This window comes from Balaenoptera ricei, chromosome 20 (genome assembly GCF_028023285.1).
Source record: "Balaenoptera ricei isolate mBalRic1 chromosome 20, mBalRic1.hap2, whole genome shotgun sequence".
Taxonomy (NCBI): Eukaryota; Metazoa; Chordata; class Mammalia; order Artiodactyla; family Balaenopteridae; genus Balaenoptera; species Balaenoptera ricei.
In genome coordinates, this window is record NC_082658.1 from 60,497,317 (window position 1) to 60,512,978 (window position 15,662).

The 15,662-nt window shown below is 52.4% G+C and overlaps 1 protein-coding gene across 1 annotated transcript in view; it reads left to right on the top strand.

The window, feature by feature from the left end:
- The first annotated feature begins 3,073 nt into the window (after nucleotides 1–3,073).
- The window catches only part of LOC132355009 (heparan sulfate glucosamine 3-O-sulfotransferase 3B1), a 40,034-nt gene continuing 27,445 nt past the window's right edge, over nucleotides 3,074–15,662 (top strand). The window contains exon 1 of the mRNA XM_059907173.1: nucleotides 3,074–4,022. Within this exon, the coding sequence (XP_059763156.1) occupies nucleotides 3,469–4,022 (554 nt within the window). The 5' untranslated portion in view covers nucleotides 3,074–3,468. The remainder of the gene's footprint in view (nucleotides 4,023–15,662) is intronic.

Consider the following 15,662-nt stretch of genomic DNA (forward strand, 5'->3'; position numbering starts at 1 on the left):
GGGCGGAGTGGCGGGGGCTCGAGCCCAGAACCAGAGAACCTTCAGGCGGAAGAGATCGCGGGCGTCTTTTGGCTCAAGTATCCTACTCTACAGGCGGGGAATTTTAGGGCCAGAGAGTGACCCGACGGGGGTCGTGGGCAGCAGGACCTGGGGGAAGAGGGACAGGCGGTGGCCCCTGGGGCGGCCTGTGCGTTTCTGAGGGAGAGGGGCTGCCTGCCACGCTAGCCCGACCGAGGCCCGAGGCGAGCACCCCATAGGTAAGCGCAACAAGCCATCCGAAAGAAACCGTAAACCCTACAGCTGTGCTCAAACTCAATTCGCTCCTTTGCGGGTTTCCCGAGGGCAAAACTTCTGAATAAGTTTATCCAAGGGAACCCTTTCTCCGGGTGTGGGTGGCCGCGTTTTGCTGACGGCCAGGCGCGGGCGTGGGGCGCCCCTGACTGCTGAGCCATGATTGCGGGCAGAGGCTCCGACTGGGTTCACGGTCAGCCTCGCCACCAGCTCCGCACAGGCTGACCTCGGCTTGCGCCTCCGCAGAACCTGCAGCGGCCCCCACGCCTGGAGATTTCGGGGCGCGTCTCTGTAGAGCGCAGCGAGCGGTCCAGCCGAGTGGGCGGAAGGGTCAGAGCGCGGGGTCACGGTGCAGGTCCGCCCCGCCCCGCCCTGCCCCACGTAACGGTCCGCCGGGCGCTGCTCAGGGCCGCATCACCGTGCGCATCAGGCCGCGGGGCCCAGCTCTGCGCGCTGCCGATTGCTCGGCGGTCGGGGCCGAACGCCCTCGGGTGGCGAAAGCGCTCGGGCGGCGGCTTGGCCCGGGGGGCGCTGGGCTCCGCGGAACTCTCCGGGCAATTTCCGATGCCCATGTCTTTGCTTCCTCTCTCTCCTTCCTTTCACCCCCGGAAAAAAAAAAGTCCTAAATATAGCCGGCGGACTCGCTCACTCTTTTTTCTTTTACACTGGATTTTGCTAACCCGCAGGACAGGGACCATTTTTGTTAGGATTATCAAAAAAACAAAAAAAAATTTTTAAACCATGGCATTCACACCCAACCAGGCCTGAAGTTAGCCATGTGGGAGCTACATTCGCCTGAACACGCACAAATCATAAACCGCTATTCCCCTCCCCCCAAACCCACAGAAGTCCACAAACTCTAAGCCGCCTCCGGATAGGAGGGACTTCATTTCCCCCCGAAATAATGTGAATTTGAAGAAACCCTTCGGAGACACTAACATTTTGCCTGTCGCTTTAAAAAAAAAAAAAGTCGGGCTAAGCTAACGCTCAGAAATATATTCTCATGTTTTAGAAGTTTAAAATAAACTTATAATAACTTAATGTAATTAAAAAACTAAAGGTAGATAAATCACTTCCGAAGAAAGAGAGGGGAAAAGAGGACTGGAAAGAAAATTTCCCTGCGAGTATAAAAGGAGGAGGAAATCCTCTTCCTAAATTATTTTCCCCTCAGCCATTCTATAAGAAGATGTCTTGGGCTTGAGAGTTACCAGGAGGTCGCGCGGAGCACAGCTGGGCGCGGGGGCCCGGTGGGGGGCCGCAGGGTCACCCGACCCCTCCCGGGTCGCCGCCCCCTCTCTCGATCAGAGATCCTCACGGCCTACGGGCTTCCTCGGTGTGCTCCCCACGGAGGGGAACCGGGCCCGGGGCGGGACTGCGGGACTGCGGGACTCGGGACACTACCTCGAGAGGGGACAGCGAGGGGACAGCGCAGCAGGGGGCCCGGGGCTTGGTGGTTCCGCCGCCCGCGCGGACCGGGAAGGTAGCGGGGGCAGCGCTCAGCCGGGTGCCGCGCGGGGGTCGGGATCGGAAGGAACGTTCTGTCCCGGAACCGCCTGGGGCCAGGCGTGGGAGGCCCGCTGGCCCCTCCGGGTCGCCGGCATCCAGAACTTCCTGAGTGCCACCGGGGTGACTGGAGCACCCGAGCTTCCAACTGGAACGCGGGGCAAGAATGCAGCAGAGCGCGGTTCCGCCCCGCCCGGGAGGGTCACTTTGCGGAGGAAAACCCGAGAGAGAGGCTTGGAGTGGACTTGAAGTACAACTCAGGGATCGATTTGCTCCGAGTTGACGTTTGACTTAGAAAAAAACATCGGTGGTAAAAAAAACAACACCTAATAATTCGTGTAACAGGTCAGCAAACCGAACCGTCTCCTAAATGAGGGCGAATGTTGGCTTTGATATTTATTCATGGGAAGGGAGAACACTTTCTTCACCTAACGTCCTCAACAGCCTCATATCCGGACAAAACTTTCTACACGTGACTTTCACACTCACTTTTCGACCAGGAAAATTTCCCCCAGCCTTTAACTCTCTGTTAATTTCTCCCTTTTTTCTCCCGACTTTTCTTTCCTCGGCACTTTGGGAAGCGAGGGAAGAATTTTTCCTGAGGATGGTTTACACCGACCCCAGTTAACCGGCAGCTGGAGAGAGATCAACTCCTGGCAAAGAATAAGAAGCAAAGACTTAAAAAAATAAAAAAAAAAAAGTTTGACAGCGATTTCCACTTAAACTTTCTAAACCGGTGCCAGTCCCGGAAGGGTCCCCCCTCCGAATCCCGGCGTGGGGTGGGCGGGCATCTCCGGCCTGACTCTCGCTCCTCCACTCCCCTCCCTATTTCTAACACACGCACACACCACGATTCCGCCCGCGAAACATCTGGATGGGGACTTGCGTCCCCGCACATGGACAACTGCAGCCAAGGCTGGCTCCTGGGGAGCAAGTGCGGAAGTGCGCGCGGAAGCCGGGGCGCAGCGCTAGGTCTCTCCAGCGTCCTTCCTTCCAGCGGCTCCTGTCACCAGCCCCTGGCTCCGCCCCTCGGAGCCCGCCTCTTGTCTCTCAGCCAATAGCAACCCCCGAGTGCTTTCCACCGCCCCAAACCCTTTCCACACCCCCACGTTCCGTGAGCCGGTTGGCTGTCGAACCCTCAGCGGAGCGGCTGGATTTGCATGGTGCTCCGTGTTTCTGGTAGGTGGAGCGGCCCGTCACTCCCGGTGGCCGGGCCCGCCCACTCTGCCTGGGTCCCCGGCTCTCTTCCTGCGCTGTTCTACTTTGCAGCCTCCGCGGGCAAGTGCCGGGGCTGCAGTCAAGGCTCGGTTCGCAGGACCGCGGAGAGGCAGCCCCGGCGAGCGGCCGTGCAGCGCGCACCGTTTGGAGGGGCCCGGGCGCGGGAGTGCGGCGCTCTGCTGGCCCCGAGCGCGGCGTCGCAGCCCCCGACCAGCAGTTGCCGCCACCCGACTTTCGCTCCAGTTGCGGCTCCTCCGGGCAGCATGTCAAAAGCCGCCGCCGCTACAGCTGCCGCCGCCACCTGGGGAAGAGCAGCAGCAGCAGCGGCGGCCGCGGGCGCGCGGGGGCAATAAGCCGAACCACTCGGCGTCCAGGGAACTCTCTCCGCGCTCACGGTTCCGGCGGGACCCGCGCCATGTGCTGAGCCATGCCCCTCGCCGCGCCCGCGGGCAGCGCATGGGGCAGCGCCTGAGCGGCAGCCGATCCTGCCTCGATGTCCCCGGCCGGCTTCTGCCGCAGCCGCCGCCGCCCCCGCCACCGGTGAGAAGGAAGCTCGCGCTGCTCTTCGCCATGCTCTGCATCTGGCTCTACATGTTCCTGTACTCGTGCGCCGGCTCGTGCGCCGCCGCGCCCGGGCTGCTGCTGCTGGGCTCGGGGTCCCGCGCCGCCCACGCCCCGCCGGCCCTGGCCTCAGGTCGCGACGGACCTCCCTCGAGGCTGCCGTTCCCGGCGGCGCCAGCCACCCAGTTGGCTCCTGGCGGGGAGACGGCCGAGGGCGCCACGAGCCAGGAAGAGCAGAGTCCCGAGGCGCCGGACTCCCCCAGCCCCATCTCTAGCTTCTTCAGCGGGTCCGGCAGCAAGCAGCTGCCGCAGGCCATCATCATCGGCGTGAAGAAGGGCGGCACGCGGGCGCTGCTCGAGTTCCTGCGCGTGCACCCCGACGTGCGCGCCGTGGGCGCCGAGCCCCACTTCTTCGACCGCAGCTACGACAAGGGCCTCGCCTGGTACCGGTGAGTTTCCCCGGCAGGGCCAGGGCTGGGGCCTGGGGCGCCAGCCGCGATCCCGACGGGGAGAGGAGGGAGACGTGGCATGTGTTGGTGGAAGTGACAAGGGTACAGCTTCGGACCACCGGGGTCCGGGAGGGGCCGAGCAACGACCGCGCGGTGCTGGCCCGCAGCGCGGTACGTACGGGGTGCGCTGGGCTCCGCTCTCACCACAGTCCGGAGAAACTTCTCGAGGAGCTCTGGGGGCTCAGCGGCCCACGGTGCCCTAAGATTAATCGGGCGATCTCTCCTAAAAGAAGGAGGGCAGTGACTGCGACGGTGCTCAGGGGAGCGCGCGACCTTCTAACTGTGGCCGCGGCCCAGACGAATCCAGCCAGCGTCGCTCGCATTTTATTTTTCCTCTCGGATCCGGGACGGTCTGCGCCCCGCCGGTCGCCGTCTCTGCCCCAGACCAACTTCTAGAGCAGCTTCTGCTGCCCAGATGGGGATGGGGTGAGAGCAACGCCGGCCTGCGGGGGCCGCGGGGAGTCTGTTCACTTTCCGAAGGGGGTCAGACCGGCTCGCGGCCGGGCAGCCTGGGCTCCGGAGGGTGAGCCGGCGGGCGCGCGGCGCGTGGAGCGGTGCTGGTCCCTGTCGGGCAAAGGCGCGCACTGCAGCCGGCGGGAGGCGCGCGGCTTTGAAGGCTTAGCGGCGCCCGGGACTCGGCCCTCCCGTTTCCGCCTCCCGGGCCGTGGTGCTGAGAGAGCCAGGGCAGGGAGGCGTGTCTCCGCGGGCCCTTGACACTTTGGGGTGCAAAAAATATTCGTGGCCCGTTGATTGAGAAATGCGGGTTGCCCAGAGGTCGGGGCTTCTGTAAAGTCGGTTCTCCGATCGGGTTGTGGGTTCGGTTCCAAAGGGATAGGGGCCCCTCGGGGTCATAATCACGACCCCTGCTCAAGGCTTCCCGCAGTCTTTGGGGTGAGCCGTTGGGTCGCTCGAGTTTCCGGTGAGGCGCGGGTGGGCCCGCGGTCCAGACTCGGGCCTTGGGAAATCTCGTCGCCAACCAGGGGCCCGGCCACCGGTCCCCACCCCTTCTCCGCGGTCACCATCTCCGAGCCCAGCAAACATGACTTCCTCGAGCCCCCGGCACCCCTCCAGGCCCAGCTAGCCTCCAAGAGGGTGGAGACTTCGGAAAACAAAAGGGGAGAGTCGAACCAAACCCCATTCCCTGCCCGCAGCCCCTCTTCGGGGACCGGGAGAGCTTGGAGGATAAAAGGGGGCTGACCGAGCGGATTAAAACCGCTCTCTTCCCAGCCTCGCCCTCCCCCTCCCTTTTGTCCTAATGTTTTTATTATTGTCAGGAGTTGCCCAAGTCTCGAGGTTTAGCCAGCCGTGACAGTCACCCTTCCCACTGTCCCCGGGCCCTCGACACCGGTTGTTGCGAATGGGGGCTCTGGAGCCCGAGCCTGGGTCCACGTCCCGGCCCTGGCAGCTGGCTTGTCGCGCGGGCCTCACTGCTCTCACCTGTGCAATGGGCGGCCCGGTTCTCCGACGCGCGGGTCAGGTGCCTGGCTGGCAGATGGGGGCCTCTCTAATTGCCAGCTATTGTCATCGATCGTATTGTTGTCATTATTTCTGCCACCACCGCTCCTCCTCCTTGGAGGGCGATGCCGGGGGCCGGGACGTCAGGCTGTAACTAGCGCCCGTCCAGGTAGAACCCACCGGAGGCCTGAGGCAGCCGGGGATTTTCTGAGATCAGACGTAGTGGGGGCCGGGCTGGGAGGAACTGGCAGGAAAAGAACTGAATCCTTAATGTCGGGCGGTTCTAGAAGCACCTGGGTTGGGCAGTGGAAGTCACCACAGGCAGATTCGCGCAGTCTCGTAGGTGGCCGCCCTCCACCTGCCACGTTCCTTTTGATTGACTCAACAACGCAGAATAAAGAACGAAGTCGCCCTGGAAAGGCTGGCCGCGCGCCTGCAGCGGGGCGCGCAGCCCGGGAGCTTCGGGCGGGCGGGACCGGCGCCCGGGGCCGCTCGCATCGCGGCCCGCGGGGCGGCTGGGCTTGGGGGGCGCTGGGGCTTGGCCGGGCTGCGGGGAGCGGGAAGTGCATCCTCCTCCGGAGCCACCTCCCTACCCTGATGATCCGGACTGTCTGGGCCCGGAGGCCCAGGGCCCGCGGCGGTGACCCCGTGGAGCGCGCGGCTGGAGGAGCGAACTGCAAACGCAGCGGCTCGCCCCCGAAGCTGCGATCCCAGGCTGCTCCAGCCGCGCCGGGAGTGGCCGCAGGGTTAGTGGGTTTTTGTTTTTGTTTTTTTTTTTAAGGAAAAAGGAATAAAAGAATCTTTTCAATGCCATCTGCTTAATTATAACTTTTAAATTAATTCAGAATATCCTGGATGTCTGGGCAAATGTGTGGACTTAATTATTTTGAAGGCGGCCGTTTTAACTTGAAAAACAGACACACCGGAGAAGAAGCCTGACCCAGAAGGCTTTTCCTAAAATCTGGTGTCCAGGGAACACCCTTCGCCCTCCTCCCCGCTCTCCCCAGAGTTCTGTCCGCTGGGCCCAGCCCAGCTGCTCGCCAGAGGTGCACTGCTCGGCTTCATCTGTGCAATCAGGCAGCAGATTGGAGAAGAGTATAAATAGTAATTAGCCAGAGTTGCAGTTCAGAAACAAGTAGTTAAAGCAAATCCTCAAAACTAGAAAATAGGAGACAGGAGAGACATCTTGAAGGCGTTAAACAACTTCGGGCACGGATGGTTGAATCCGAGGGTCAGCGTCGTCGTCGGTTGGAGAATGAGATCTTGCCTATGTCTGAACGAGTGGTTAGTAAGTTTCATCGACTGATACACAGCCCGGCTCCGGGCCTAACCAGTAACCCAGGGCCTGGGCAGATTTGCTTGAAGTCTCCCAAGTTGATTGTAGTTCCTTCCACGTGGCAGAACTAGACCCCATCAGCCCCAACGGGAGGGATCGCGGTGGGATGGAGCCCATCATGGTGGCCACGCGGAGCTGACCCGCCACTGGCCAGAGGGTGGGCGGTTTGCCGCTGCCTTCCCCCGCTGCAAAAATCAGACGGTCCATCTGCCCTGGAACCCGAGTTTGTTTTAGCCTGGGATGAAAACTCTTCGGGGTTTACTTTTCCAGTTCATCACCCAGCTCACTCTTGAATCAGGCCTCCCAAACTGAGCAGGTACTTATGAGGACCCCACGGAGTGGCTTATGAGCACTTCCGTTTAAACGGGCCCTTACCTTCTGTTGCAGGGGGTGATGGTGTCTGAGAAACAGACGCCAGTGGTTCAGGAGAACCTCACACATACCAAGATGGAGAAACACCCACCCGGTACATTTAGGCTTTCAACATTGATTTAAACTCGGAATGGTCTAAAATTAAGTATATACATTCTTTAATAAGTTTTTCTTTTTGATTTGGCTTAAGTTTGGTAGATTTTCACAAATTTAATGAGCTCAGTTTGAGATTTAAGTTAGCCAAATATTGTGTAATTACTATTTTTTTATACAGAAATATTCCTTAGACTTTACAGCGGCAGAAACTCCTTCCCCACCTTGACTGTCCTTTCCATTTTTGGTTGTACAAACTAAGCTGACACTTTAGTGCTGTGGCCACATGAAAAAAAAAGTGCTGTGTGTGTGTGAGTGTGGTTTAATAATCTTGGTAGCTAACACTTACTGAATGTTTTCCCTATGTGCCAGGCACTGTTTCAAGTTTTACAGGATTAGCAGATTTAATCCTCATTACCATCCTGTGAAGTAGGTACTTTTACAGATGAAGAAGCACAGGCCCAGAGAGGTTAAGCAACTGGCCCAGGATCTCACAGCTAGAAAGTGGCAAAGCTGATACACCAACCCAGGCAGTCCTGCTCCAGAGGTCACTCTGGGCCATTCTCCCTTGCTTAAATGACGGAACATGATGTTGGTCATATATGATGAATTCGAAACTGAGTTGTTAGGGGTTTTTTTGTGTTTTTGTTTTTTGGTGTTTTTTTTGAGTTTTCTATTACACCTCCAGTGACCTCAGTGAAGGTTGCTCACTTTGTCATTTACTTTAAAAGAAGACCAGCTCCAGAACAGGATAGTGAGGGCATCCAAAGTTAGTTTATAACCAGAGTGAGGATAATTACATCACCATGGCAGTTTCCTTTCTCTGCCTGCACAGGACAGTGAGAATCAATGGAGTCATTAAAATGACAAAAATATCCTCAAGTATAAAGGTTGAGAAAACATGGCAAGGGTCCCCATGGAGAGTAAATTTATTCTCTTCTATTTGTCCTTTTTAAGGCTGGGAGACATGGGAGAATACAGGGTTAAATGAGATGTTCCAAAAGCTCTTGGAATGAATTTATTCATTTAAAAAAGTACAGTGCTTCAAATCAAGACTGAAAACTTGTATTTATTAACCAGAAGACAATTACAAAAATTACAACTAACACTTGGATAGAGCTCTTTAGAATTAGAATCTAAAACCCAGTAACTTCTGAAATCTCTGTCTCAAAACAGAACTTTCCCTACATTTTAAATTTAACAAATGCTGAGAAAACTAATTTCTCCCCTCTTTTCCTACTCTATTTCTAAAAACTTGGTGGCAAAGACTGTTTCAGTCTTCCCTAAGGGAAATTTAAGATAAGATCTGATTGGGGATAATCCTTTTTGAAGTAATTGCATTTTTTCAGCCAGGAGTTTAAATCAAGTATGCAGCTCACTTCAGGCTGCTGGGTGAAGATCAAAAATCTACATTTATATGCAACAATTTGAAATACAAACCATCATGTTACAAAGCTGTCAAGATTTATTAGCAAGACAGTGTAGCATGTGTTGGACTCTGTTTTCAATTAGGCACCTAAATTAGACCATAAAATGGTTGATTAATCTTTTACAAGTTGAGGGGAAAATATAACATAAATTAACCTAATCATAAGTGTTTTCCCAGATGCTCTGAGTTAATAAAATAGTCAATATTAAATAGCAACCTATTTGTTTTAGGTGAATAAAATGCTGAAGTGCATGAATTAAATTACACTTATCTTCCAGATGATATGCTATTATTGAACAGGTCTCTAAAAATCAGGTTGCAGCCCATGTCTTAAAAAATATATATCAAAATAGAATACTGCAATTTGACTAAGCTACTAAACTAGATTTTGCTTTTTTAATGGAGCCTGATTATTGAAAATTTACAATTTAATATAGACTAATATTTATAAAGGATTTTTTCCCAGCTAAAGTTGTATTACTTGCCATTTTAAAGTGAGCTGTCACAGCTTCTGTTTTTTTCTGGTTTGGTGTGTTTATTTTTTGTCTGAAGAAAAGCTTTTAGATAATTTGAAAAATCAATATGTCACAAAAAACCTCATTTCAAATATCTATGCTGATGTACCTTTTTGTTGAAAACATTGTAGAACATAAGGTTTTCTGATTATATAAGATAAGCCTTTGAATCACTAAAATTATTTAGAATTAAAAGCACACCAGGAATTAAAAAAAAAAAAAAAAAAGATTCATCAGTCGGTTAGTGTTATGAATCAGGGAAGTGGCATTTATTTAAAGCTTCAGGACTGAAATACGTGACCAAGGCTTCCTGCTCACCGCTTTCTATGTCAGTAGTTTTTCAATACTTTATGCTCTCAATTCTATGAACATGGAAATTAAGTTGATTGACAGAAACACAAAAAGTCCACTCTAAAAGGCACAGCATAATGAGCACTTCCTTTGCTGTGAATAGACTTAGTTTCCAGATAGGGTGCTACCTCTCTCTTTTAACAGTCAGTGATTTCAGACAGTAAGGGAAATTTCAGTGCTAGGCTGTCGAGATAGTCAGGAATCCCAGCAAAATGAATTCCCCAAGTATGTGCCGTATTTTCAAGGGTAATGAGTACAATATGCTACCTACCTCAAATGAAAACATTTACCATGACCGAAAAGAAATAAAATACTGATATCTTTGAAAACTATTCGGGAGTAGAGCATGAAACATTAAAAAAATATATATTTAAAAGATTACCTTGTTAGAGCTCTCCTATTCCTCTCAAACTATACCAAAATAAAACTAACATCAAATAAAACTGGTATTAGCATATGTTCCTTTCTCTTTCTGATTTTAGATTTGGGGAAAAGTTTAGGATGTGAGGAGCAATTACTAGCCTACTAATGTGATAATAAATAATTTTCATTCCAGCCAAGAGACTGTGTGAAAATACTGCTAGTGCTAATAATATCCCCCATTAATTTTCTCTGTACATAGATAAGAGTGACATTGGTTTCCTTTATATTATATCTGAAATTATTCCTTTAAATACACATTTCTGTGACTTGAAAAATATTAAAAATAGCCTAAGTTACTGGGGCATTAAGAAAATGTGCTTCATTTTGTCCTGGATGAAGCATTTTAAAATAGCAAAGTTGGAATGCAGTTTGTTGCCTTTCAAAGAGAGCTGCTTTTAAAAATTAGGAGTCCAGATCTGGGGAGAGGGAGCTGGTATAAAGAGTACTGCCAGCAAGGCATTTATATTTTCTACCTGCATTTTAAAAGTATGTATGTGTGTATACACATACGTATTCACTGTGACTTTAAGTTGATACATTTGTTACAGAACAGATAAACTCTTGGCATAAAATATTTTTGTCCCTAACTACCTATAGCAAATGTGTTAAAATAAGACTCTGGTTTTGTAAATTGCGTTTCAGCCCAAGCTAGACTGTTTTGTGACAAGGGGTCACTTTTAAACCCCTCTGACTAGATTGTGAATGATTCCATGTGCGTTCAGCAAGCACCTTGGGGGCACATGATGCAGAATCCCTGTTTTTTCCCCAGATCTTTGCCGCACAATACTTACAAGGGTTACACTTACTTAGAAACCCACAAAATGCTGAAAGATGGTTCTGGGCAATACGAAGCTTGGGGCAACAAATGGAGAGTGAAAAAAAACCCCGCACATACACAGTGGCTTAAGAGAAGTAGAAGAAGCAGATTTTTCACGCACACTCGACTTAATGAATGGGGGCAGGAGGGAGGCACTGGTGACAGAAGTGTCCAACATGGCCCAGCAGGCGCGACGGGCCACGTGTCTGCTCTCTGGCAGCCAGAGGGGCGTCCGCGCGGACCCCCGGCTCTGGAAGGGTGGGCGACGCGCACCCGAGGGCGCGGGACATGCTCCGCGGCGGGCATGCCTCGGGGACCAGTCAGCACGGCCCCTGGGTCGCGTGGGACCCCCGCATCTGGTCCGAGGAGGCAGATGGCGGTGCCGCCTCGTGTCGGGGGCGGGGCCAGCGGCCTGGCTGCCCCTCCGCTCCGCGGGTCGCCAGCCGCGACCACGTGACCAGCCGAGCCCCGCGCTCCCGCCTCACCTGTTGGGCGCAGCTGGGCCGAGCATCCCGCGCTCGCAGAGGGTGATGCCGGCGGGCCCGGCCCCGCGCTGATTGGCCCGAGCAGCTGTCAGGAGACCAATGGCAGCCCGTCTGCACGATGGCCCCGCCCAGAGGGGCGGGCAGAGGGGCGCGCCCCGCCCGGGCCAGGCCGGGCTTCCCAGCTGCTGCGCATCCTTTCCGGGAGGCGAGCGGATGCTGAGCCGCTCTCCAAGGCCGGCTGATCTGCTGATCTCTGTGTCTCTGAACGTTTGCCTCTGTTGGGTGGAGCAGTGAGGACGGAGTCAGACTCTCCCGTCCCTGCAACCGTGGCGTCGGATGTGGGTCTGAATGAATGAATTCTTCAGAGCCGGACGTGGAAGCTTTGTCTTTTTAGGGCCTTATTTTGGGCGCGGAAGAGGGTGGGGTCAGTTTTCAACCAGCACGTTTCTTTTCTTTCTCCCCCTCCGCCCCTTAGCCCCCCTCCTCACCTTCTTCTCTTTTGGGGAAAGAAATATGTAATCCTCAATTCACCCACTTCTATAAAGGGTACTTAAAATGCGATTCAGCAAATTCAATAGATAACCCAAAATAGGTTAGTTCCCATAATGTGACCCGTTAAGTGATGGGATGAAGAGAAAAAGTGGGAAAGAGTCCGACGGATCGGAGAGGAGGGAAAGGAAAAGCAAATAATTCTCAGCCCCCTTCCGATTCCTGAATCTCCGCTCGACTGAGACCGGGGGCCCGTCCCTCCGCAGCCCGTCCCCGCTGCTCCCCTAGGGTCCTCGAAGACACGCACTCCCGGGGCGCCCGCCCTCCTTCCCTCTGCCCCTACCCAGAGTGGTAACGCATGGCTCCCGGGGCAACCTGGAAGCCGCCTTTCTGCTCCCCCAGCTTGGGGGAGGGGGCACTGACCAGCTGACCCTCCCCTAGTGCTGTCCAGGCAGAATCCCAGCCCGAAAATGCCTCTTCTCGGGGTGGGCTTTACAGGGTGGCGTTGAGAGTTCTGCTGTGGATTTGGATGAGGCAGCCTTGTCCAACGGAAGTTTTTTCGGAGGTGCAGGAGATGACCTGTCTTAAAAGGGCAGGAAGCTCACTTAAGATATTGCTTGTTGCTGCAGGAGATGTTGAAGAAATGCAGGATTTGGTCCCCATGTTCATTAAAGTAGTCTCCCTGGGGGAGACGACACACCCAGCCAACAATTAGAGAACAGTAACCTCCAGATCACTCCTGGTGCCTGCCCCACCCCCCAGCGGAAAGGTGTCTCCCTCCCCATCCTCACCCCTCTGGCTGGAAACCCGTCCTGGCTCAGCCCAACCGTTCCTCTCACGTGTGCTGGTCCTTGGGTCCCTGGTGCCCTCCATCTGACTTCCAGCCTCCAGACACTTAGTATATGTTGGTGCTGCCAGTTAACACAGATACACAAAGAAATAAACATCGTGTCCCACCGAAGGGCTTTTACAGATAGATGCCCAAATGTGTGTGGTAGGGGTGGGAGAGCAAGGTAGGGAGGTCTCATCACTTTGTCATTGATTTGAAATACTTAATGGAGGAAGGGAAAGGTGACCGAAGTCTTTTTCTGTAGTCAAAGTCATTCTTATAAATCGCGTTGACCTTTTTTTTTTTTTTTTTAACCTATTCCAGCAAGTATTTGTTGAGCACTTAGCTTTTAAAAATATATAAAGTTGGGCTTCCCTGGTGGCTCAGTGGTTAAGAATCCACCTGCCAATGCAGGGAACACGGGTTTGAGCCCTGGTCTGGGAAGATCCCACGTGCCGCGGAGCAACTAGGCCCGTGAGCCACAGCTACTGAGCCTGCGTGTCTGGAGCCTGTGCTCCACAACAAGAGAGGCCGCGATAGTGAGAGGCCCGCGCACCGCGATGAAGAGTGGCCCCCGCTTGCCGCAACTAGAGGAAGCCCTCGCATAGAAACGAAGACCCAACACAGCCAAAATAAATAAATAAATAAATAATAAATTTATTTAAAAAATATATATATAAAGTTAATTTTTTTAGAGCACTTTTAGATTCACAGCAAAATTGAAAAGACAGAGTTCCCATATATGTCCTGCTTCTCACAGACACAGCTTCCCTGCTCTCAACCTAAAGCCCCAGAGCCGCACATTTGTTACCATTGATGAACCTACACTGCTCACCACTGTCGTCCAAAATCCATAGTTTACATCAGGGTTCACGCCTGATGTTACACATCTTATGGCTTTTGACAAATAAATAATGACACGTATCCATCATTATAGTGTCATACGGAAAGTATCATTGCCCTAAAAATGCCCTGTTTGAGCACTTACTTTTAGCAAGGGCTCTCCCGGGCAGCACTTGAGGTCCCAAGGAGGTTCAAGAGATGTGAACTTGTCCTTGAGGTGCCCCGTTAGTCGGTGAACTAAACTCTACAGGCTCGAAGAGGTCTCAAAGCAAGTTCGGCACTGGCTAAAAATAACCATTAGTCCTGCTGAACCACTAATACATCTAGAAACCATTTTAAGGAGATGAGAGTGCGTGTGATAAAATATTCAATAGTCAAAATTAAGAAATGTGATTTTGTATTTTATTTTCCGGGAACCTTCCAGAGAGACAGCTAAGGAGAAGAAGGAAGGAGAGGGAATGTCAGTTACTAGGTGATGTAATAGGAAAAAAGATAGCTCCGCCTTAGCAAGTGAGGCCTGTGGTGTGCAGGCCAGTGGCCAGCGTGCATTTCGTCTTAGCAGTGATACTTCCTGTGTGATTTTCCGCATTCTGCAGAGGAGGAAAGGGGAGCTCACAGAGATGGCCAGGGTCATACAGCTGTATCTGTAGGTGGCTTAGCCTCCTGAACCCAGTGCCTCCCTGAGGGCCCTTCAAACTCTACAACATGGAGCTTCTCTCCGTGGCTGAAATGTGACATGATGTTCCTTCTGGACCAGTTTAAGACATGTCTTTTGTTGTTTCTTTCCTCCCCCAAACACAGACTTTTCCATATAAAATATCCCCAAGATTATATTTTTTTCTCTCTTTTTCTGTCCCAACTTACACTCACTCTCTGCCCTGTCTGTGTTGCAAGGATGTCTGCATAGAGGCTGGTAGTTTTCATGCCCGTCACCCCTGCACCGACCCGGGGCTCTGGCATCATCCCTGGAGGCTTTCCTCCCGTGATGGGATCTGTATATTTGATGCCCCTTTTCTGACCTCAGCTCCCTCCATCTCCTCGTCTGCCAGCCCATCTCTCCTCTCATCTGTCTCTGGAAGCCGCCCTGCCATGAGCAGGACACTCAGATTCTTAGTTCTCAAGATGATACTGAAACCCTCTCCACTCACTTCATATGGTCTCTTCATCTGCTGTGTCATCTGACACCCTAAACACCCTCTCCCCCCGCTGTGCAGACAACCACTTTGGTAGTGTCCCCAGCAGCTGGCAGGAGAAGGTCTTATCCCAGAGCAGCCCTGGCCCGCTGAGTTCCTACCCTCGCCCAGAACTCGGACCTTACAGCTTGCCAGCCCTGCTGGTCACCAGCCCCGACCCATGCCAGGAGCCCCGTGTGCGCTGGTCCTTATGATGATGTCCTCTAACTTCAGGCATCGGTTAACATGTCTCTCCACACACAGGGAGAAACTCCAGAGACATCACAGCATCTGTAGGAATTCCACTGGTTCAATCACCTCTCGGTGTGGCCTTAATTTCTACTTTGCCCAAGACTTCCCTCCATCATTTCCAGGAAGTGCTGTATTCTCTCTTTTCTATATTATTTGAAGAAAATACAGACATCATATTATTTTACCTATATATCTGGCCTATATATATATATATTTTAGTAAAATTTTATTCACATGCCTATAAAAAAGTGTACCAATCAGAAGTGTGCGCCCTGATGAAGTTTCACAGCCCGCATCCCCATGTTACAGGCGTTCCAGAGTCCCCAGAGCCGTGCCTAAGATCCCTTCCAAATACCGTCCCTGTCCCAAGGATAACCACTCTCCTACCTTTTACCACCACAGATTGGTTTGCCTGTTGTTGGACTTAATAAAAATGAAATCCTTGACTGAATATTTGTAGGGTGTTAAAAACATGCAAATTCATTGCCAATATTGACAGATTTGGAGATTTCACATACAAGTGCAGATTTTCTGTTTTGTTTTTTGTTTTTTTTTTTTTAATAATGAAGCTGCTTTTTTTTTTTTTAATTTAGGGAAGACTCTTTTATTTATTTATTTTTATATTTATTTTTGGCTGTGTTGGGTCTTCGTTTCTGTGTGAGGGCTTCCTCTAGTTGCGGCAAGCGGGGACCACTCTTCATCGCGGTGTGCGGGCCTCT